Below are 19,995 nucleotides of genomic sequence, written 5' to 3'. Positions count from 1 at the left end.
CCGTCGTCAAATCATTTACGGGTCAACCTCAATCACTCTCATCCTTTGGTCGCCGCCCGCCACGCTTACGGCGACCCTCATTTTGATCGCTGCCGTCGTCTTCGTGTTTCCGGCTAGCGGGTTGATCAGGAACCTTAGCGATGATGTCGGCCAAGAAGTCGAGCACTTCATCCTTGGCGACGGCCTGTTTGAGATGCGAGGCTGTGACGCGCTTTGAGTTGCGATCTTTGGCTTCTTGTGCCGCCTTAGTGACGAGAGAGATCATGAAGAGTTCGAGAGCCTTGGCTATAAGGAAAAGTCTGGTCAGTATCTTTTGCAAGGCATAGGGAATATGCGCGAAGGGAAGCGCAAAGACTGTACTTACACACAGCAATCGGTGTCACCTGAGCAACCTTGCCGACATCCTCATCGGCCTGCATGATGCGCTTAATGCGCGCCACGGGAAACTTGGTCTTTACTTCAATCCCCGCACTTGGAGGAGCCGGCGGCATCTCTTCCTCCATCTCCGGCGCAGCGGCGGGGACTGGTGCCATTGCGATCGGCTCTGGCATTGGTTGGATTATTTCGGGCATGGGTTGAATTGCTTCGGGCATAGGTTCAGGGATGGGGGCGTGGTCGGACTGAGCAAGACGGCTTGAACGACGGGCCATGTCCGAGTCTGGCTGATATGGTGGCACGTACTGCTGAGACACGCGACTTGGATTTGGGAGGTGGTATGGTTGGTATGGGTTGAAGAAAGACGATGGGTAAGATGTAATTGGACTTGCAATCGCGTGTTGTTGAGGAGGAGGAAGTGATAGATCAGGAGAGCGAGGCCGATAATTGTCCTCTGTCATGGTTTAAAAAGAAAAAAAAAATTAAAAAAAATTATAGTGGAATCGCGAAAAAAAGTAGGTGGCCCAAGCTCCCTGGAGAGGAGAATCCAACGACCGAGTCGGGCGCCGCTGTCCTTTTTAAATTCCGTCGTGGTTTTTTTGGTAATGTTTTTACCGAGTTGGTCTGTTTTGGTCTGTTTTTTTCGAATGAAAATCAACATTTTTGGCCCTTTTTCATCTTCTTCCCTTTGTTATATCTCACTTTCCCTCTTCATTTTTTCAAATTCTTGGTTTTTTAATTTTTAATTTCTATTTCATCGTTTTTTTATCCTCCCTTGTTCGAGTTACTTTGTACTCTCCACTTCTTCTCTTTGTCAGATTCACCTTCTCAAATATATTATTGCATTGTCCATATATCGTAGGTGACTCCTTTCTTTACCCCCCCTCCCTCTAGGCACCCGTAGAATAAATACCAAAATACCCGATGACGATAGAATCCAAAAACGTCGAGTTGAAACAGATGAAACCATCAGAGTATCGCTGTTCTTCTATGAACGCCAAAAATAACTTGATCTAATCTGAGGGTCTCATCACGTCTACAATGCACCTTGTTTGTGTGCTCCACGTCATCTCTTAGTTCCCGGCGTCTCTTACTTCGCTCTGACATGTAACTTCGGCGAAATAGTTTTTCCGACCAAATTCAAGCATCACCCTCTACACTTCTTACCAGGCATTGAAGTCATGTCACTGAAGCTATCTGTCTAGTCAGGGTCATTTAATATCTCCAGCCATCCCCAGTCATGGCGGTGGCGGATATACCCGGTCTCATGGACATTGCCAGGTATGCAGTACTGGCATGCCGATCAAAAATTCGCCATGATGCTAATGATTCTGCAGTACCCTGACCCAAGATGAGATCCCATTCAAACTACGATGTGCCATCTGCAATAAGCTGGCAGTGAGCGCATTTCGTCTCCCCTGTTGTGACCAGTCCATCTGTGAGACCTGTATGTTGAAATGTTTCGTACCTGTCGCAAATGGTAGCTAATCTGATCTCTGTTCTAGGCCAAGCTTCCCTTTCCGACACATGTCCTGTCTGCACACATACACCCGTCTCTCCTGATCTCTGCAAACCCAACAAGGCTCTGCGGACCACTCTCAAGGCTTTCCTGCGCACCGAAGAAAAGAAGCGGGAAAAAGACCGCCAATCTGCTGCGCCTCCAACACCATCCAATGTCACGCCTGCGGATACAAACATACCTGCCCAGGATGCAGCCCCTGATCAAAATGGGGCTGAGCTAGTAACAGCTGTGGAGACCAAGACCCCTGCATCTCCGCATCCTGCGGAGCCTACTGAGTCAAAGCCTCAAGAGCTGGGACTAGACACCTCGGCCCCAGACACGGTTGGAGAGAGCATTCCAGAGCCAAGTGCCCTAGATTCGGCCGATCAGCCAGCTCAGGTAATTTTCCACTGCTATTCCACACTCTACTTTTCTAAACTGACCCTATATGTATAGCCCGAGGCAACTGCTGATCAACTCAACGGCACCGAAGCGGCCCTTGAGTCCACGACTGAAGATGCCGCAGTCAACGAAACTCCCCTAAATGGAGAATCTGCTCCTCCTCTCGAGGAGGCTCCTGAAGAATCCGCTGCCAACTCGATGGCTCCAAACATGGCCGGAAACTTCCCTGCGATGGGCTGGAACGGAAACGCCATGAACCCCTTCATGGCTGGCATGTTCAATTACTCGAACACGATGGGTAAGTTCAACGTTACCAAAATGTGACATTTCAATCTGGCTAATCTCTTTCCACAGGTATGCCCATGGGGATGGACCCGATGGCAAATCAGGGGATGTACGGAATGAACATGACTGGCATGGGCATGAACACTGGGATGAACTACAACGGGGGCATGTATGGATCGTTAGGATGGGACGCATCCCAACAGAACAACAATATGTGGCAAGGCGGCCAAAATAAATTCAATCCAAATGCTTTCGCAAATGGCACGGGCCCTCCTTATGGAGGAGCATTTGGCGGGTCTAATATGTCTGCTTACCCTTCTCATTCAGACTATCAGTCCGGTTACTATGGTGGTTATGGTCGTGGTGGATACCGAGGTCGCGGCCGTGGCCAGTTTGGCTCCGGTCGAGGTGGCTTTGGACCCATGCAAGGCCATTACCGTCAGGGTGCTAACTCAGGCTATCCCAACCAGAATCCAAACATGGCTAATGGTCCCAACGGTACTCCAATGGATGCTCAAGGTAATATCCAAACAAATGAGGCTCAAGAATCCGGAGAAGCTGCACCGGATATGCCAGGTAATCCAGATGATATCCCAACAGGGGCCACAGACCAACCCCAGGGAATCCCCACCATTGACAGCCTTGATAATCCTGTACCAACTGGGCCCGGATACGGTCATATGAGTAATGGGTATGGCCAATACAGGTATGGCCGGTATGGACAAGAACGCGGGCCAGGCGTCGAAGGCGCTCCAGCTGCTCCACGTGCCATGCGGCAGGGGCTACCCAACACCAGTGTACTACGACAGCGTGGCTTCCAGGCTCAGGGCCAAGCCAGTATTTCTTGGTGAGACCTTCCTCTTTTGTCATTGTCTTGGCAATCTAAATTCTAACTGCCAGCAGTGAACCCACTGAGGACAATCGCACAAGAGCTACATCCGACGCGCCGTCCCAACGTGAGCAATCTCGATCTCGCTCTCGATCTCCCTCACAGAATCCAGCTTCTCGCCCCCGTTCACCATCTATTCATGGTACTGAAGATGACCGTGACAGTCGGCGTGGAACAGAAACTAAACGCCTAGATCGGGTTGATGAGCTACAATCTGGTGCTCGTCACTCTCGCTCTCCATCCCGCACATCCTCTCGTCCATCTTCACGACGCCGGCATCACGACAGTGATCGGGAGCGAGATAGAAGAACCAGCCATCGCTCACATCGCTCCCGTCGTCACCGCAGCCGTAGCCGCAGCTCAAGTCGAAACGGCGACGTCCGTCCGTCTAGTCGCCTAGAAAAGATCGCGGAGAAAGACGGGTCAAATGGCAGGACCAAAGCGTCCTCTGAAGCCCCAGAATCACGCGATCTAGCAAGCCGAATCAGCAGTACCTACCGCTCTACCAAGGACAGGGGCAGCCGCCGCGAAGACGACAGATCACGAGAACAAGACCGAGATCTTCGCCGCCGAGATCGTGACCGAGACCGCGACCGCCGTGGCAGAGACCGGGATTCCGATCGCGAACGTCGCCGCGATGGCGACCGCGATAAAGACAGGACTTCAGAGCGCGACCGAGATAGACCAAGGGAGCGTGATCGTGATCGTGATCGTGATCGTGAGCGTGATCGCAAACGCTCTCGCCGCGATCGATCCCCATCTGCTGCCACTGGCGACCATCCCCAAGCCCGTCGTGTGAAACGTGGTGATGAGGACCGTAGTCGGGACACGAACGGAGCCTCGACCAAAAGAGCCGAGCCTGATAAGGACCCTTACACTCTTGAGCGCGAGGCACGCAATAAGGAGCGCCTCGAGCGTGAACAGCAGCACCGCGAAAAGGCCAAGTCTGGCCGCCGCCGTGATAGCCGGCAGGACCGTGTGGTGGCGGGCCGTCGCATCAACTACAAGTATGAAGATGAACTCTGAGCTTGGAGTTTGCTTCTTTCCCTTCCGTACAAAATCATGGGAACATGGCGTCAGGGGTTTCTTTTTCACTTTTCTTGCATGTTGTTATTTCCCTTGAGTTGGGATCTGAGCCTGCTCAACAGTAGATATGGGATTTGTGTAGGCTATTTGAAATGGCTTTTTATGGATAGAGACAATGGACCTCCAAATGATGAAAATGACTTTTCTATTCTTATTTCAATGACTTGGTGCGATAGTTCCTTCAAGGATGAAAATGAATTTCTTTTTGCTAGTAATAATGTTGATAGTCATTCCCCCCCCCTAATGCCCTAAGCTGCTCAGTGAGCAACCTGATCGCTCACCCCGTTGCTCTCTCCTGGCCCCTCGGTCTTGCCTTCTAGCTTTCGTCTACTCCGATGGTAACCGCACTGCGTACTGGTGTTCCTGGGAGTTCCGGTCTGGAGATAACCTATGCCCACGTCGCTACAGTGACTTCCTATCCTCTTAGAACTTTCTATCGATTGACTCGATTACTTCAGCTTGCATAAGAAATTCAGCACTAATTCTGTCTCACCCGACTGTTCAGGTGACATGGCTGCCCGAAATGCGGAGCGTCAATCGAAGCACGGTCAAACAGACCGACGGACGGCTTTATCATCGACTCGAAGCTTTGAAGCACAGAGATTTTTAGTCTTCTATCCGTTGAGACTAGGATGGCCTGACCTGGCTGAGAGTGAGACCCGAATTCGAGGGGAACGATATTCAGCCAGCCACGGGTAGTTGCTGGCTGTTCATTAATTATACATGCAAATGGTAAAATAAGTACAAAATTGACCAAGCAGTACTGATAGTACGATGGTTCCTAGTGGACAACCTATAATGCAAGCAACAAGCCAGCTCCCAGGAGACCGGGGAGAAGATGGTTCGGGTTGCTGGTGGGCAACGCTGCCATTCCCTGAGATGAAGTGCTCGACGCGCTACCGCTATTAGCAGCTCCAGTCGCAGTACTAGTATCAGTGACATAGACTGTGGTTCCAGTGGGCTCGGATCCCGAAGAGCCCGACGACGCCACGGTTGCACTAGGATCAAGACCCGTCGCGGAGGTGACTGCAGAGGGCATCAGAGTCGCACCGGGCACCGCATCTGTTCCCGTGCCAATCTCGTGAATATCATCATCTCCCCCATCGTAATTGGTGTTTGCGAGAGAAATCTCGTTATTGGCGAGATCGTAGACCACATAAGCGCTACGCAAGAACGTGTCGCCCATAAGACTCACTCCGGGCTCGCCATAGACAATTCCGAAGAGACAGGTGTCTTTCGGGAAACCGTCGTAGGAGGTATTTTCCCAAACCAGGCGGCTGATGGGGATCGTGACTTTGGCACCCGAGAAGCTAAAGGTCACATTGTAATCTGCCGTGTACATATCGCAGGGAGCATAGGCGCCACCAACGGTCGATGAATAACCACCACCGATCTCCTTGTAAATAGGGTCCACTACTTCTTTGGGCAAAACAATGAAAGGGCTTCCGTTATCCAGGGTGACGGCCAAGGGAAGACCCGTTGCAAATTCCTTGCTGCCCTTCGTGGTCTTCACAGAGATATCTGTCAAGGCGATAGACAAAGAATAGTACTTCTCGTATATCGGTATAATGGGCACAGTTTGAAGCTCGCCTTGATATCTGGCTTTGTTGACACCTCCGAAAAGAAGGTTTCCAGTGCCATCGAATTTATTCAACCACAGGCTGTAGGCAGTCGACTTGATAGCACCACTTTTAACGAGCGCTTCCGGAAGGTTGGCGTATTCTTTGCCGAAATGAGTGGCGGCATCAGTATTTGCTGCATATCCGATTCCCAAAATGCCATCTGTACAGTCGCCGAAGGCCCCCGTTAGCTAGATGAAATCTTCTTTCCTTTTTGGGTGGATCAAAGGAATACATACGGGGATTGAGACTTTGTTCTGCCACTGCAAACTCCATATCTTTCACCTTGGCATCTCCGATCACCAGTGTGTCAGTGGCGTAATGACCTGCAGCCAAAAATCCACTAACGTAGGTAGCGTTCATCTCATAATCTAGCATTTTGAAGGTAGAGGAGTCTTTCAAATTGAACACGCCGGTCGAGGAACAGGGATCATCATCCCCCTCGCAGTAGGTAGAATTTGGGGTGTTAACCCAGATATCACTGCTGCCGGTATCGAGACTGAGCGAGACATTCTGGGGTGGAGTGCCGACGGTGATGTTCACCATATAATACATATTTTGCTGTTGGGAAAATATCAGTACATGACCCTAGTAATAATTCTGCATTGTGATTTTCATTCCCCCTCTCTTGTATCGTAGGTTGAGATGACAGAGATTGGATGGGAAAGAGAAACTCATACCACATTGTATAATGCCGTGCTAGCAACTTTGGAACTGCGCTTCTGTAACGGTTCAGGTCGATCACTGCGGGCGATCGGCAGCGAGAAGACCGCAGGATCATCCCGTTTGTGCAGAGTGATAGCATTGGCCCATGGCAAAGCCAAGGCGATCGACAGGATGGAGATCCCCCACATGGCCACAACGGATGTTGATCGTTGAATCCTCTGGATGCTGGTATAAATTGCAGCAAAGGAACACAGCAAAAGAAGAATATTGTAGGATGAAAGGTTTCTAATCTATAAAAGTGAAAAGGGGCGACCAGGCAGTCTTTCTACACTATTGCCTGAGCCCACTCTCGCTTGCATCTTTTACTACTCCGTAATGATCCTGATCTAACTCGGGAATCCTTTAGTGGCTTCTAGGCAGGTTACCGGCGTGGCGATAGCCAGTTACCGCACACCCCTCACGCTAGGGTCCGCCGAACAGCCTCTTGTTTTTCGCGCTAAGCTCGAAGTTCATCGGACATTGGTCCTGGATGGAGTTTGGTGGCACGCATGGAGTCGGCCACTTTAGCAAAATAGGGCTTAGGTACAGAACTGGAAATTAGCCAAGCAAATATGCACCTATCAATGACGGGCACTACGGACTAATGAAAAGAATATCGCTTTGTCGGGGGCCCCGGATGAAAGCCGGATGTAAAAAAAGTGTTTTGGCCCCAATAGACACGTTCTGCGGCTCGTTCCGCTTGACAGTTTGTTATTGTAATTTGCCGCAGAGTCCGGATTCTGCAAAAGATCAAGTGTACCAGTTTACCTTTACTTCTGTAGTTATTTTCTTTCTTATATATAATAGTACTCTGGTGGAGCAAAGTTATATTCGATCTGTGGAAGTATCTCGAGTGATATCCTGGCTAGACTTCGCCATAAACCGCAAAACCCATAAACCGCCCCACCCCAAACCGCAATTGGGGCGGGTTTTGGGGCGAGGTCTATAAACCGCAATGGTTTATGGGTTTTTACTTTCAAACCGCAATGGTTCTTGGGGCCCCAAGTGGTTTATTAATTATAGGCCTAGTAATTTTGGTAAATCTTATACATATGTAAGTCTAAATATATCATTATTTTGGTAGTAAATTAAGGTCATAGGTAATAAAAATATTATCAGTACTGGTGGATTACAATACGGTAATTAATTATAATGAATTTTATGCAAAATTATGCAAAAATGGGGTTTAAATGGTTTTTTTGGGGCCCCAATAGAACCCATCAAAAACCGCAGTGCGGTTGCGGTTTAGCTGATTCCAAACCGCACCCAACGCGGTTTGGGGGTTGGGGCGAGGGTTTGGCCCCAATTGCGGTTTATGGCGAAGTCTAATCCTGGCAGCTTTTTACGTACAGGGTACGCCCCACCGCTTGGCGATAGGGCCGACGACTCAGATATTGGGGAAAAGCCCTGGAGGGGGCCGTGGGCCTTAAACCAGCGTCCGTGACCATTTTCGGCAGCTGATTTACTCTCAATTAGCGTTGGGGGTGTAACATGGTCTATCATTACGATATATCTACTGTATATATATATCATGGTGTTCTGGACTGCCCAGGTGCTTAATTCTAATTACTAAAGTTTTAGTAGAACCGAAAACGATTGACAAAGAGTAGTTCAAACCACGTAACAACATATTATCAACCTTTATGCTAGTAGCTCACTGTTGGTGATTGAACCTAAGCCCAAAAGGCTACCATTAAGGGGAGAGGACAGTAGTATAAACGGCTATCAATGCCCAGGTGGATACAACTCTAGGATTGATGTACATAGTTTACTTGTTCGAATCTTTCAAAGCTACTAGTTATAGAGTTTGTGAATACATGTCTCGTTTAAGAATAACTACCGATGATTAAACGTAGCAAGCCGATTGCTATATGATTTTGTTAGCAAATATAGTGTACTAGTGATGTCTTATTGTATTCATTGGCACATAGCCTTTCTCGTCAAGGAGTTGTCGAGGAGTTTTATCAGGGCTTTTCTGTCTTTTCATTCTAATTCGTATGGAATGTCGGTTTCAGCCTACAAGATCCAATATGAGATGGTCCTATACACTACTATAGAGTAGCTTAGAGTACTAGCCATTCTCGCCATTCAATGAACACAATATCCTATTTTGATTTCAATGGACAAATGTATTGACAATTCCGCTAAAAAGAAACAAAAAAAAAAAAAACCTATCCACACACAGCACCGCCTCGTATACGTCAAACACCCGTATGATTCCAATCCGGAGCATAATCTCCCAACAATGAATGTACCTAGATAATATTTGACCAAGCAGTCTCCCAGAGACCGAAATTAGACCAAATTATTTAGTTCAGCTTGCTCTTCAATGCCTCAATCTCAGCAGTGAGTGTTTGCATTTGCTGTGCCTGAGTTGCAATCGTCCTCGTCTGTTCGGCAATCAGGTTCTTAATCTCTTCGATGTCGTTCTTAGGGATGGAAGTAGTGGGCGAAGGGGCCTCGCTAGCGGGTGATGGGACAGTAGAGGACTAGAATAATTAGTAGCTGATACAAATTGATAAATGTGAACAAGGATCGGGAAACTTACAACCAAGGTGGGTTGAGGCTTTGTCTCAACCTGCTTTGTCTCGGCCTGCTTTGTCTCGGCCTGCTTTGTCTCAACCTCCTTGGGCCTCAACGGGCTGCTGACACGGGGCGACGCAGACTCGGCAGCGGCAGGGCGAGTGGGACGCTCAACCGGCTTGGGAACTTCCTCGAAGCTGGAGTCATCGTCATCTGAGACGGTAGCCTCCTCTTCACCATCGGCAAACTTGTTCACCATGGCGGCCATTGAAGCGCCTTGTTCTTTCATAGACGGGGCGGGGCGCGCAGCGGGAGTAGGTTGAGAGACGGGCTCGGGGGCGGCTTTAGGGGAAGCAGGCTCAGGAGCCTTGGGGGTCTCGGCGGGCTTAGGCGCAGGGGCATCCATGGAGCCTGTAGGCTTTTCCTCCACTCCCGACACCTCCTTGATGCCTTCGCCATCGAACAGGCTGGCCATAGAGATCTTGGGAGGAAGCGCCTCCTTGCCACCCAGCCATTCGGACGAAGACATGGCAGGGGTCACTCCAACCGTGGGCGGGTAGATGTCGTCCTGGAAGGTCTCGGATCGGCGGGGGACGATGAATGAGACAGGTTCGATGTATTGATCGTTGACAGTCTTGTAGGCGCGAGCGACTTCGTTGTCATGCATGTTCACGCCACGCTTGGGCATGAAGGCAACTCCTCGCTGGGGGTCGGCAGACTTGTGCTCAGAGAGGAACTCGAACTTGTCGTTCTCAAGCTCGAAGTATCGGATGTTTCCGTCACTGTTGGTTATTAGAAAATTGCGAAGACGTAAGGGCTCAATCATGGACACTCACCCTCGTCCGGCCAAATACAGCATGTTAGTTCCATCATCCCAGAAAGGCATGCAAACGCCAGAAATGGAATCCAAGGTCTTGAAACCGTTGATGGGTTCCCGCACGGCACGGATATCCCAGAGCGCCAGCTGGCGGTCGCTCATCTTGGAGAAACCGGTAGTCGCAATGCGATCACGCTCTCCCAGCCACACAGCCCGGCTGTTCTTGGCACCGGTGTGGCCATTGGTCTCGTGAGCGGGACGTTCCTGTCGCACGTCCCAGATGCGGAGCTTCTTGTCACGCGAGGTGGTGACCAACAAGGAGCCGTTGGCACTCCACGACTGCGATTGCACAATATCGCCAATGTTCAGCGTGAGCTTCGGTGCACCGGCTTCAATATCCCAGATCTTCACGGTATAATCGCCCGAGGCCGTGGCCAGCACGTTTTCTGCCGCGGGGTTGAAGAGCACGTGGCCAATCTTCCTGCAGGGAGGGGTAAGCATGAGGCGATAACAGGTTTGATCAAAGATCCGTACTTAGGATGGCCACTCAATTTGCCAATAGGCGCGAGATCCTGGATGTCATCGGCATCGGCCTCAGGTCGAACGGTGAAGTTCTCCGGAACCCGCCAGAGGAAAACCTGGAATCAGTCAGTCGCAATGCTGATAGCTGTTGTTGGTCTCACTATACCTTGCCGTCATCGGATCCCGAGGCAATCAGGTCGTCATTGAAAGGATTCCTGCAGGGGTTCAGTTCGTTGCGGCGCGGGCGTTGTATATTTGAATTCCTTACCAGTCGGTGTCCAAAACGACTGCAGTGTGGCCTCGGCACAATGGGATGCGGTCAGGGAGCTTGCCCCGTTCCTCGAGAGGAATAATCGCAAAAGCGCCGCCACCACCCGCTTCCCAATTGACCGCAATGTGTTTCGGGTTGACCTAGATGCACCGTAAGACCGGGTTCGCCAGTGAAACATCAGGGGTGATGCGGAAGGCGAAACACACCTTAAGAAGGTTGGTATCCCAGGCGTTTCGGGAGACTCGAAGGTTATCGTAACATTGATCCTGTGGAAGTCAGAATAGGAGATCGGGGAATAATAGGAGGTAGCCTTTACCTTTCTCGTGGATCGCCCGAAGACGTGGCCTGTAACGGTCAGCGGGGAGGCGCATTTCGGATTCTAGAGGTAACTCACGATATTTGGAGGAACGAACAAAACGCCCGGACATGATTACCAAGTATTCAAACGAAAATGTTGAGCAAACAAAAAGTAGAGCAAGGGAAAAGGAGTAAGTGAAAGAGATGTTGGAGAAGCTCAAGCAACGGGGCTACTGGGGCTGCCGCTGTTTCGGGAATCCGAGTGGAGGCAAAAGGCGCCCCACGAATTGCCAACTAATTTTGGAACAGCTTCAAAAGGAGTTGACAAAGAACAGTAGTAGAGGTGTTTAGGGCAATGTACTATCTAATCTTTTGTGAGTTCTTGTTTCATTTTGAACATTGAAGCCTTTCATCTTTGGCTTTGGAACGATCACGTGTTATTTTGAATACCGTTTCTTTGGTAATACCAATACAACCCAGTTGATGGCGTTGCCGGATTTGGATTAGCGTAGCACCCCTGCCTGAGTCAGCAATTCTTTGTTTACTTTGCATTTCGTCCCTCCAGAAACCAGTTTGCGCTCATTTGATGCTCATACTTCCAAGGTTACTGCCCAGACCATCTATTGGTATGCCTTCTACCTTCTGATTTCATCTCAACCCGCTAATTCGAAGCCTCAGCGGCCAACACAGACAGTGGCTGGACGTGAGCTCCTCCTTCTCGCCCGGATACTCTATTCGCCGGTAACCTGGCGGTCAACAAATCCCAATATGGAGGGTGAAAACATAGTGAATACCCCACTTTGTGTTACACTAGAGGATATGGGCGCATAACTGACCATCTTCAGACCAGAACCAGGTCGTCTACTCGGACGCGCCTACCACAGGCCGGCCTACGGGAGGCCACCTCCGCGACGACCAACTCGCGCTCCGGCATCATGGCGCCGGGTACAATTGCAAACAAGGCTATGAGCATGTCGCGTATGGAAGACCCTCACTCGTTGGCGCAACATAAACTGACAGCGCCGGAAGCAACCCGCCCGAAAACCGCAAACCCAGAAACAAAGAGACCTGGATCCGTCACCCGACAGCCTAGTATTACGACCAGAGCGCATAGCCGGGGCAACTCGTATTCATCTTCCACCATATCCCGGCCGACTGCACCTGCATCTCGCGCAGCCAATGGCACCTTTTCCTCAACCGTCGGCCCCGGCACACGCCCAGCATCGGCCATGTCCCGGCATCAATCATCCTTTAACGGCCGCAGACCCGTTGGCGCATCGATTCCGCGCGCAGCGAGCGCATTGGATACCCATATGGAAGATGTCTCTCCCAGTGTGCTAGGAAAACGAAAGGGTATGTCACCATTTCCTTTATCCCCCAGCCGTCTCCCTTCTTGTCCCGTTGGAACCGTGCCCCCAGGATTGGACGAAGGTTGGAATGGGGTTGGTGAATTGGCAGCGCTCTCTCTGTCGGAGAAACCTGTCTCTTTTCCAAGTCCTTCCAACCAAGCAACTATCCCCGTGTTGCCCAGTACCCCATTCCGGAATGTTTCCACTGTTACCACCCCAAAGTCACTTGGATACGTCCAACCCTCCTCTTCCTCGTCTTTTTCACCACCCCTATCGCACTCTCCAGGACCCCATCACATTCCCAGGGGCGTATTGTCAAGAAATCCTCCCACCCCGCGTTTTTGACCAAAGGTTCTTCGATCAGAAGTTTTGACAATATCACAGGCCCGGAATGGGATCAAGCCTCTCGCGAAAAGAGCATGGAGGGATTGATGCAGACTTTTATGGCCCAGGTAAACCAACAAGGTCAAGCAAGCTCTGGTCTCAAGGAGACGGTTGAACTGTACAAGTCAAGAAGTAAGTTTAGTCGGATAAGGGCTATATTGAAGCCAGTCTAACCATTTCGTCCAGTCAACGAGCTCGAAGCCTCTCGGGATGAGGTGAAAGAACTCAATATTACCCAGCGCGTGGAATTAGATTCGCTGCGGAACCAGCTACGTACGGCAGAGCAGGCGCGTAAAGAGGACAAGCGAGACTATGAAATCGCCATGGATGATCTTTGCCAGCGCCAGCGCATTGAATTGGATTCGGTCCAACAGCAAAACAGAAAAGAAATTGCCGCAATCACTGACCGACACCAAGAGGAGGTTCGCGACCTGAAGCGACGATTCGATCGTGAGATTGAAGACGAAAAAGCAGCACGACTAACTGCGCTCGGGAAGCTCACTTCCCAATCTGCACTTGATACCCAGAAGTCCCAAATCGAATTGGAAAAGAAGGACCGCGAAATTGCGACATTGCATGATGGGCTACAGACCCTGAAGGCGGAACTCGATCGTGAACGAAGAAATGTGCACGAACTCAAACTCAATTTGGATACTACAAGCAGCAACAGTGTTACACTGGAATCATCAGTTCGTGCTCTTAAGGCACGCATTGAGTTCCTTGAAAGTGGACGGGAGGAACAGTCCAAATCTTTTGAGCGGTGCAACCAGCAGATGATGGATGCATTTGCCGAGACAGAGGCAATAAAGGAGAAGCTGCGCAGGGAAGAAACACTCCGGCGCAAACTTCATAACCAAGTGCAAGAGCTCAAAGGCAATATCCGCGTGTTTTGCCGAGTTCGCCCCTCACTTAAGAGTGAACCTGCCTCCGATCTCACTCTCATGCAGTATCCCGATGAAACCGACGACGGGAAGGAGATTAATATCCTTGGCCCTGAAGAGAGGAGCAGCCTTGGAACAGTTAGCCGGAAGAACAACACTTTCTCATTTGATCGTGTATTCAATCCATCCACCCAGAACGCCGAGGTTTTTGATGAGATTAGCCAGCTTGTTCAGAGCGCACTGGATGGCTACAATGTTTGCATTTTCTGTTATGGCCAAACTGGTAGTGGCAAGACGCATACAATGTCATCGGCCGACGGCATGATCCCTCGTGCTGTTCACCAGATTTACGAGACCGCGCAAGGTCTCGAAGAGAAGGGTTGGCGGTACTCAATGGCCGGTAACTTTATCGAAGTTTACAACGAAAATCTCAATGATCTTTTGGGCAACCCGGATGAATTGGATAAGAAGAAGCATGAGATTCGCCATGACATGCAGCGGGGCAAGACTACTATCACCGATATTACAACTGTCAATCTGGACTCTCCCGAGATGGTTGAGACTATTCTCAAGAATGCGGATGCCAACCGCTCGGTAGCAGCGACCAAGGCCAACGAGCGCTCCTCGCGGTCTCACTCTGTCTTCATTCTCAAGCTCACCGGCCAGAACCACATCACTGGAGAACGCAGCGAAGGCACGCTGAACCTCGTTGACTTGGCAGGAAGCGAACGTCTGAGCCACAGTGGGGCGACTGGCGAGCGTCTGAAAGAGACTCAAAACATCAACCGTAGTCTTAGCTCTCTAGGCGATGTGATTTCTGCTCTCGGCCAAGGGAAAGAGGGAGGTCACATCCCATACCGGAACAGCAAGGTATGTTTCTTACACAGTTATTTCTTCGTTAGGTACTAACTCACTTCCCAGCTCACCTACTTGCTCCAATTCTCCTTGGGTGGAAACTCTAAGACTCTCATGTTCGTTATGGTCAGTCCTCTCCAGGCGCACATGTCGGAGACCTTGACTAGCTTGAAGTTCGCCACCAAAGTACACAACACCCACATTGGCACCGCAAAGCGACAGGCGCGTGTTCGTGACGCCTGATTATGATGACACATGATACCTCTTTCCCATTCTTGAATATATTTTGTTGGTTTTCTCTATTGGGGTAGGGGTCTTTAACGATCCTGTCCTCTACCCTGGCGTCTTGGTTGGACTATTGATGTTTTCCTTCTTTGGCAAGCCTTTGGAGATACTCGGTTCCTGCCTTAGCGTGTGATTTACTGTATGGACAATGATACATTTGGTTTAATCAATGCACAGTAGCCGCTCTCAACGTTTATCTGTTTGGCTTATATTGCGAGAGATATGCTAGTCTTCCTTCTCAATGAATTTACGGATATCCAATATAGTCCGTTTCCTTCTCTCAATCCAAGGGAAATGACCACATTCGCCGTAGGTAATCACTCGGGCATTTCGAATATCCTTTGCTGTCCGTTCTGCAATCCCTATTCCACAGATCATATCTTCACGGCCAAATATGATGAGTGTTTCTGCCTGTACATCACCAAGCCTCTCCACCATTTGCATTGGCTCCCGTAATTCATTGTCACATCGACCCTGGGCTTGGTAGCACCAAACTAACAAGTTGTGATCCCCAATATCATGCAGAAGCTCTGGTACGTACTGCTTCGGGTCAAAGAAATACAAAGGCCACATGCCTCGCACCGACTCTGTAAATTCCTCGTCGGATCCAGTCTGTCGATCCATCACACTGTCCCAAGCATCCTGGTACCGAGAATCTATGCGCGTCGCTTCGAGCTGCAACAATCTCTTGTCCTGGAATCCCACTAGCTGGTGGTCGAGGAGAACGAGTTTGCTAACACGACTGGGATACATTTCTGCGTACCCTAACGCAATTGCTCCGCCGTTCGAGTGGCCTAGTAAAACTGGATATCGTTCCAGATGCAGGTGCTGACGGAGATCCTCCAAGTCTGATGCAAGATCGGGCATACTGCTCATTTGTGATGCTAGTGGTCTTGATGATCCACCCGTTCCACGAGAATGGAAGAATATGACAATATAACCGGTGGTATTTGGGGTACTGGTGTGGTCTTCAGGTCTCCATAACCCTTGCAGTCCATTTTCAAGATATCGAGATCCTAAGCCCCAGCCAGGGGGTTGAACAACAACTACATTGTGTGGATCTTCGTTTTCGGTGGATGGACGATGCACGACATATTCAAATATCAAACCTTTTCCTGGAACATTGAAGGCGTGGATTCCTGAGTTGAGTACTTCCGACATTTGGAAAGATGTGAGAAGTAGAATCAATATCCGAAAGCTATGCCAGGTACATCTGTAATCGAACCCCAATTTTATTCCATTTAGTATCAAATTGTGACGTCATTCGGAATAGTACTACTATGTTGTAAAAGCAGAAGTATACTGATGAAGAATAGAATTTGCACCTAGAGTTGACCAAAGTATCTGTCGGCCTTCTGCTTTACCTGTTGGGCCTTCTGTTGAATAGCAATGGCGTCCAAAGTCCCTTCCTCGCAGATATACGCATCTATGAGTCTAGCCGGAACCCATTCGAAGTATATATTCTTAACTTCGACTGCATAGTTGATGTTGTCTCGATCGGCCTCGATTCCCTCAGTAAGAATCTTGACTCCTTTGATGCCGCCGTCAACCCAGCAGCCCACCATCTCTTTAGGATCATTCTCTTCATGGCTATGATCGCTCTCGGCGCCAGGCTCAGCCACCTTCTCCAGCTCACTGACAACCAAGACTTTAGCGGCAGGACAAACATGTCTTGCACTCAGAATAGCTGGCAAAGATCCGGTTTTATTGCTCACTGAGCCTGAATCCGAGATCCTGTCTGATCCAAGCAGGACGAAATCCACTCCCTTGCTGGCGAGAGCGGCGGATGCATCGGAGTACACAGTTATTTGTAGGTGTCGATCGGAGGTCGGGGGAAATCTTGACTGAAAGGCAGAGAGGATGGAAGACGCCATACTGACTCCTTCGCATAGCGGTCGAGATTCTAATATCCTAAGCTCCAGATTAGGAATTGGAAGGGATGCGAAGGCCTCCAGAATGCTATCCCGGATGGTAGAGCTCGCGGAGAAGGTGAGGATGACGAGAGAGGGCGCAGGCCATGAGATTGCTGTAGGCAGAAAGTTGCATTCGAGGTAGCTGGCAAAGGAGCGTTTGATACGGGTGGGCATATCCTTGCGCTTGACCAAATGATGGTCTAGCAAAGCCAACAAGCGCTCCAATTTGATATTGCGGTCGAGAATGTCGTGTACGATCCCTTCCATGTCGGCCAGCAATCCCAGAAATGCATTCAAGGTGGCAGCACCCATGCTTTCTCGTCCATTTTTCCACAAATGCCATGCAGCCATGCGAGCAGTTTCCCACCACTTTGTGTCAATGTCCTCCTTCATCTGCGCAATAACGTCCCGGAAGGCTCTCAGCGCAATCGAGGTCAACTCGTGTGATCCACTCTGGTGATCTGCCTTCAGTTTTCCCAGACCCGCTGTGAGTGCCTTACTAGCACCCTCGTTCATGTCGCTTTCAAACCAGACTCGTCGCAGGCTTTCTTTCAGACGTGGTACGCCACCGAATTTCTCATTATCTTGAATTGTATCGGGACTGTACCACTCCCAGCTTTTATGCTCCCAGTCAATTTGGATACCCTCTTCCCCGCGGCCACCTTCACAGGAGTCCTTGAGTCGGAATAGGAATGGGAAAATAGTCCATTGTCGACCGACAGATGGATCACTGAAGGTGTATGGTTTTCCCTTTCGCCAAAGATCGATATCTCGTGGGGTGAGAGTTGTCTCCTCTTTCAATTCGCGCCATGCTGCTGTTTCTGGTGTTTCATGACTCTCTATACTGCCTGAGATGGGAGCGAGGTGGTTCCTTAAGAAGTCAGTCAATCTGGGCGCGGGGCTGTTGACAGTGAAGCGGGGTTCTTGGGTACATACTGGTATGTGCTGACTTTCTCACTTCGCCGAAATAGAGCAATTTTGGTTACTCCTGCATCTGAATAGACAAATGAGGATACTACTGATCTCTGCTTGAGCTCGGGGTTGCTCTGGCTCATCTTGCTCTTGTTGGGAAGTATAGGAATAGTTTGGGAGAAGATAAACATAAGCTCAAAGTTCAGGCCTCGGGACATCCGCAACGCCTCGTCACCATCGCATCATCGCATCATTGCATTATCGCATTAGCAAGCACTCATTTACTGGCAATTCTTCTCATGTAAACTTTGTTTCTTTCTTGAAATTCTTACCAGAATATTCTGAAGGAGCTAATTCTCCTCCAACTACCAATGACGTCATCAGTGGTATATTCTACGAATATCAAACATTGAATTGATACAATGCTCCAAGATGCCCATTCTCACAGGGTCATGTATCTGCCGGAATATCGAGTACGAGCTAAATCTCGCTTCTATTCATGACGCGAGAACATCTCTCTGCCATTGCCGCAACTGCAAGGTATATACTCAAAGATAAACGGGAACTGTTGTTTCACTAATTCTGAAATCATTGTACAGAAAGCTTTTGGAACCAATTATGGACTGACAGCCAAAGTCCCAAAGGACACTTTTAATCTTACCAAAGGTATACCAAAAGAACATGTCGCAGATAACGGATCTGGAGCTGTGATTCATCGAGAATTTTGTCAAAACTGCGGTAGCTTCATCCTGGAATATGGAGTATGTGAGCCTTATATAATAGGTACGGGATTTCTCTAACACAGAAATCAGGATGCTGCCAAGGACCATTTTCGCTACGTCTGTGTCGGATCCTTAGACGACCCGGAAGCATTACCTCCCAAGGGGGAGTTCTTCTGCAAGGCTCGGGCGAGCTGGATGCCGGAGATTCCGAGTAAGTTTGGTCTGCTGGCCTCCTGACTCTTTCTTTCAGCTCTGACAAATATACGTAGATGTATTCCACAAGCAGGCGGTAATTGAGTAAGGAGTAACGAAATGGATGAATGTTTGCTCGGTTTTTTTAAATACCTCGCTTGTCTATATATATATGCACATATAGTCTCAATGTATATCATATACCATCCACTGTCATGCTTTTCACAACCATATCCGGCGCTAACAATTTATCTCGAATAGAGACCCCATTCAAGAAGTCATTACTATCCACCCGGCGATATCCGTCTTCTAGCGTCTTCTCAATACCTGCCCGTAGGTGGCGCTCAGCCAACCGGCTCCTTGCTTCTAGCGGATCAGAGTCGACGAAGACACGATAGTCGACGAGCCCAGCAAGCTCACGCCAGCCGGGATCGTCAAGAAGTAGGTAGTTACCCTCGATGATAATGATCTCTGCATCTGGCGTAATGGAAATCCCATTCTCGACGGGATCTTTCGCCTTGTGGTCGAATGTCGGTGCGCCAATAACATCCTCTGGCAACCATGTTCCAGAATAAGGAGCTGCTAGTGGTGTCTCGTCGGCCCAGGTGCGGAGCCGAGAGATAAAATCTACAAAGCGGCTCACGTCGAATGTCCATGGAGCCCCACGACGGATGTGTGCCTCTCTGGGGTTAGGCAGCTGATCCAAGGCTGCCCGCGAAAGATGAAAGCCATCCATGGAGAGCAGGGCAGCGCGGGAAGTTGAGCTCTGATTCAACTGTTGCACCACTGCCTCTGCTGTGGTAGTCTTCCCTGAACCAGGGATGCCTGCGATGGCAACTAGGTAGCGTGGTTTGTGATGAGCTTCGGCCTGATTGCGGATAGTATCCGCCAGTCGCCGGTACTCGGATTCCATCTGTAAACCAAAGTTAGATTGGCTAGTATGAAGCCCTAGATGGGGTTTTACCTTGAATCAATCACACATGGATATATCTTATAGTGACGCAAATTGAAGTAGATACCTCAATCACGGCTGGTGACAATCAACGGATCATGCTGCGAAAATGGCGAAGAGCAGATTTAGCAGCTATCCAGGTATATTTCAACTGGTTTGATAGAAATACAAGGCCAAGTTATGTATGGGTTGGTGGAGCGGGTGTCGGGTCACAGTGTTCCGAAGCAACACAGTGGCCCTCGGTGTTGTGCCGCTGGT

At 49.6% G+C, this 19,995-nt stretch overlaps 9 protein-coding genes across 9 annotated transcripts; 3 read left to right on the top strand and 6 right to left on the bottom strand.

Moving 5' to 3' along the window:
* Positions 1-28: 28 nt before the first annotated feature.
* Positions 29-836, bottom strand: nctA (negative cofactor 2 transcription regulator complex subunit BUR6; the record flags this gene model as incomplete). The annotated part of the gene is made up of 2 exons (XM_056873150.1): positions 29-285; positions 365-836. 2 exons carry the CDS (start codon positions 834-836, stop codon positions 29-31), a joined length of 729 nt encoding a protein of 242 aa, XP_056730870.1.
* Positions 837-1,615: 779 nt separating this feature from the next.
* On the top strand, positions 1,616-4,478 carry N7487_005402 (RING finger protein; the record flags this gene model as incomplete). Its single annotated transcript, XM_056873149.1, has 6 exons — positions 1,616-1,656; positions 1,713-1,822; positions 1,881-2,275; positions 2,333-2,576; positions 2,633-3,410; positions 3,467-4,478. The coding sequence occupies 6 exons, from the start codon at positions 1,616-1,618 to the stop codon at positions 4,476-4,478; spliced, it is 2,580 nt and encodes an 859-aa protein (XP_056730869.1).
* Positions 4,479-5,331: 853 nt separating this feature from the next.
* N7487_005401 (pepsin-like aspartic protease) lies at positions 5,332-7,011 on the bottom strand (the record flags this gene model as incomplete). The annotated part of the gene is made up of 3 exons (XM_056873148.1): positions 5,332-6,320; positions 6,397-6,718; positions 6,838-7,011. The coding sequence occupies 3 exons, from the start codon at positions 7,009-7,011 to the stop codon at positions 5,332-5,334; spliced, it is 1,485 nt and encodes a 494-aa protein (XP_056730868.1).
* Positions 7,012-9,171: 2,160 nt separating this feature from the next.
* N7487_005400 (coronin) lies at positions 9,172-11,423 on the bottom strand (the record flags this gene model as incomplete). The annotated part of the gene is made up of 9 exons (XM_056873147.1): positions 9,172-9,351; positions 9,411-10,167; positions 10,222-10,683; positions 10,737-10,840; positions 10,891-10,939; positions 10,993-11,135; positions 11,202-11,261; positions 11,312-11,340; positions 11,390-11,423. The coding sequence occupies 9 exons, from the start codon at positions 11,421-11,423 to the stop codon at positions 9,172-9,174; spliced, it is 1,818 nt and encodes a 605-aa protein (XP_056730867.1).
* A 637-nt stretch (positions 11,424-12,060) lies between these two features.
* Positions 12,061-15,004, top strand: N7487_005399 (putative kinesin family protein (KlpA); the record flags this gene model as incomplete). Its single annotated transcript, XM_056873146.1, has 6 exons — positions 12,061-12,078; positions 12,138-12,645; positions 12,712-12,734; positions 12,788-13,157; positions 13,212-14,776; positions 14,828-15,004. 6 exons carry the CDS (start codon positions 12,061-12,063, stop codon positions 15,002-15,004), a joined length of 2,661 nt encoding a protein of 886 aa, XP_056730866.1.
* A 267-nt stretch (positions 15,005-15,271) lies between these two features.
* N7487_005398 (alpha/beta fold hydrolase) lies at positions 15,272-16,207 on the bottom strand (the record flags this gene model as incomplete). The annotated part of the gene is made up of 1 exon (XM_056873145.1): positions 15,272-16,207. One exon carries the CDS (start codon positions 16,205-16,207, stop codon positions 15,272-15,274), a length of 936 nt encoding a protein of 311 aa, XP_056730865.1.
* A 164-nt stretch (positions 16,208-16,371) lies between these two features.
* On the bottom strand, positions 16,372-18,062 carry N7487_005397 (translation initiation factor eIF-2B subunit family protein; the record flags this gene model as incomplete). The annotated part of the gene is made up of 2 exons (XM_056873144.1): positions 16,372-17,830; positions 17,896-18,062. 2 exons carry the CDS (start codon positions 18,060-18,062, stop codon positions 16,372-16,374), a joined length of 1,626 nt encoding a protein of 541 aa, XP_056730864.1.
* A 241-nt stretch (positions 18,063-18,303) lies between these two features.
* N7487_005396 (GFA family protein) lies at positions 18,304-18,830 on the top strand (the record flags this gene model as incomplete). The annotated part of the gene is made up of 3 exons (XM_056873143.1): positions 18,304-18,411; positions 18,471-18,632; positions 18,684-18,830. 3 exons carry the CDS (start codon positions 18,304-18,306, stop codon positions 18,828-18,830), a joined length of 417 nt encoding a protein of 138 aa, XP_056730863.1.
* A 151-nt stretch (positions 18,831-18,981) lies between these two features.
* On the bottom strand, positions 18,982-19,698 carry N7487_005395 (phosphoribulokinase/uridine kinase family protein; the record flags this gene model as incomplete). Its single annotated transcript, XM_056873142.1, has 1 exon — positions 18,982-19,698. One exon carries the CDS (start codon positions 19,696-19,698, stop codon positions 18,982-18,984), a length of 717 nt encoding a protein of 238 aa, XP_056730862.1.
* Between the last annotated feature and the right edge of the window lie 297 nt (positions 19,699-19,995).

This window comes from Penicillium crustosum, assembly GCF_028827405.1.
Source record: "Penicillium crustosum strain IBT 35664 chromosome Unknown utg000002l_segment0_segment0, whole genome shotgun sequence".
Taxonomy (NCBI): domain Eukaryota; kingdom Fungi; phylum Ascomycota; class Eurotiomycetes; order Eurotiales; family Aspergillaceae; genus Penicillium; species Penicillium crustosum.
This window is presented reverse-complemented; position numbering and strand designations above follow the sequence as displayed.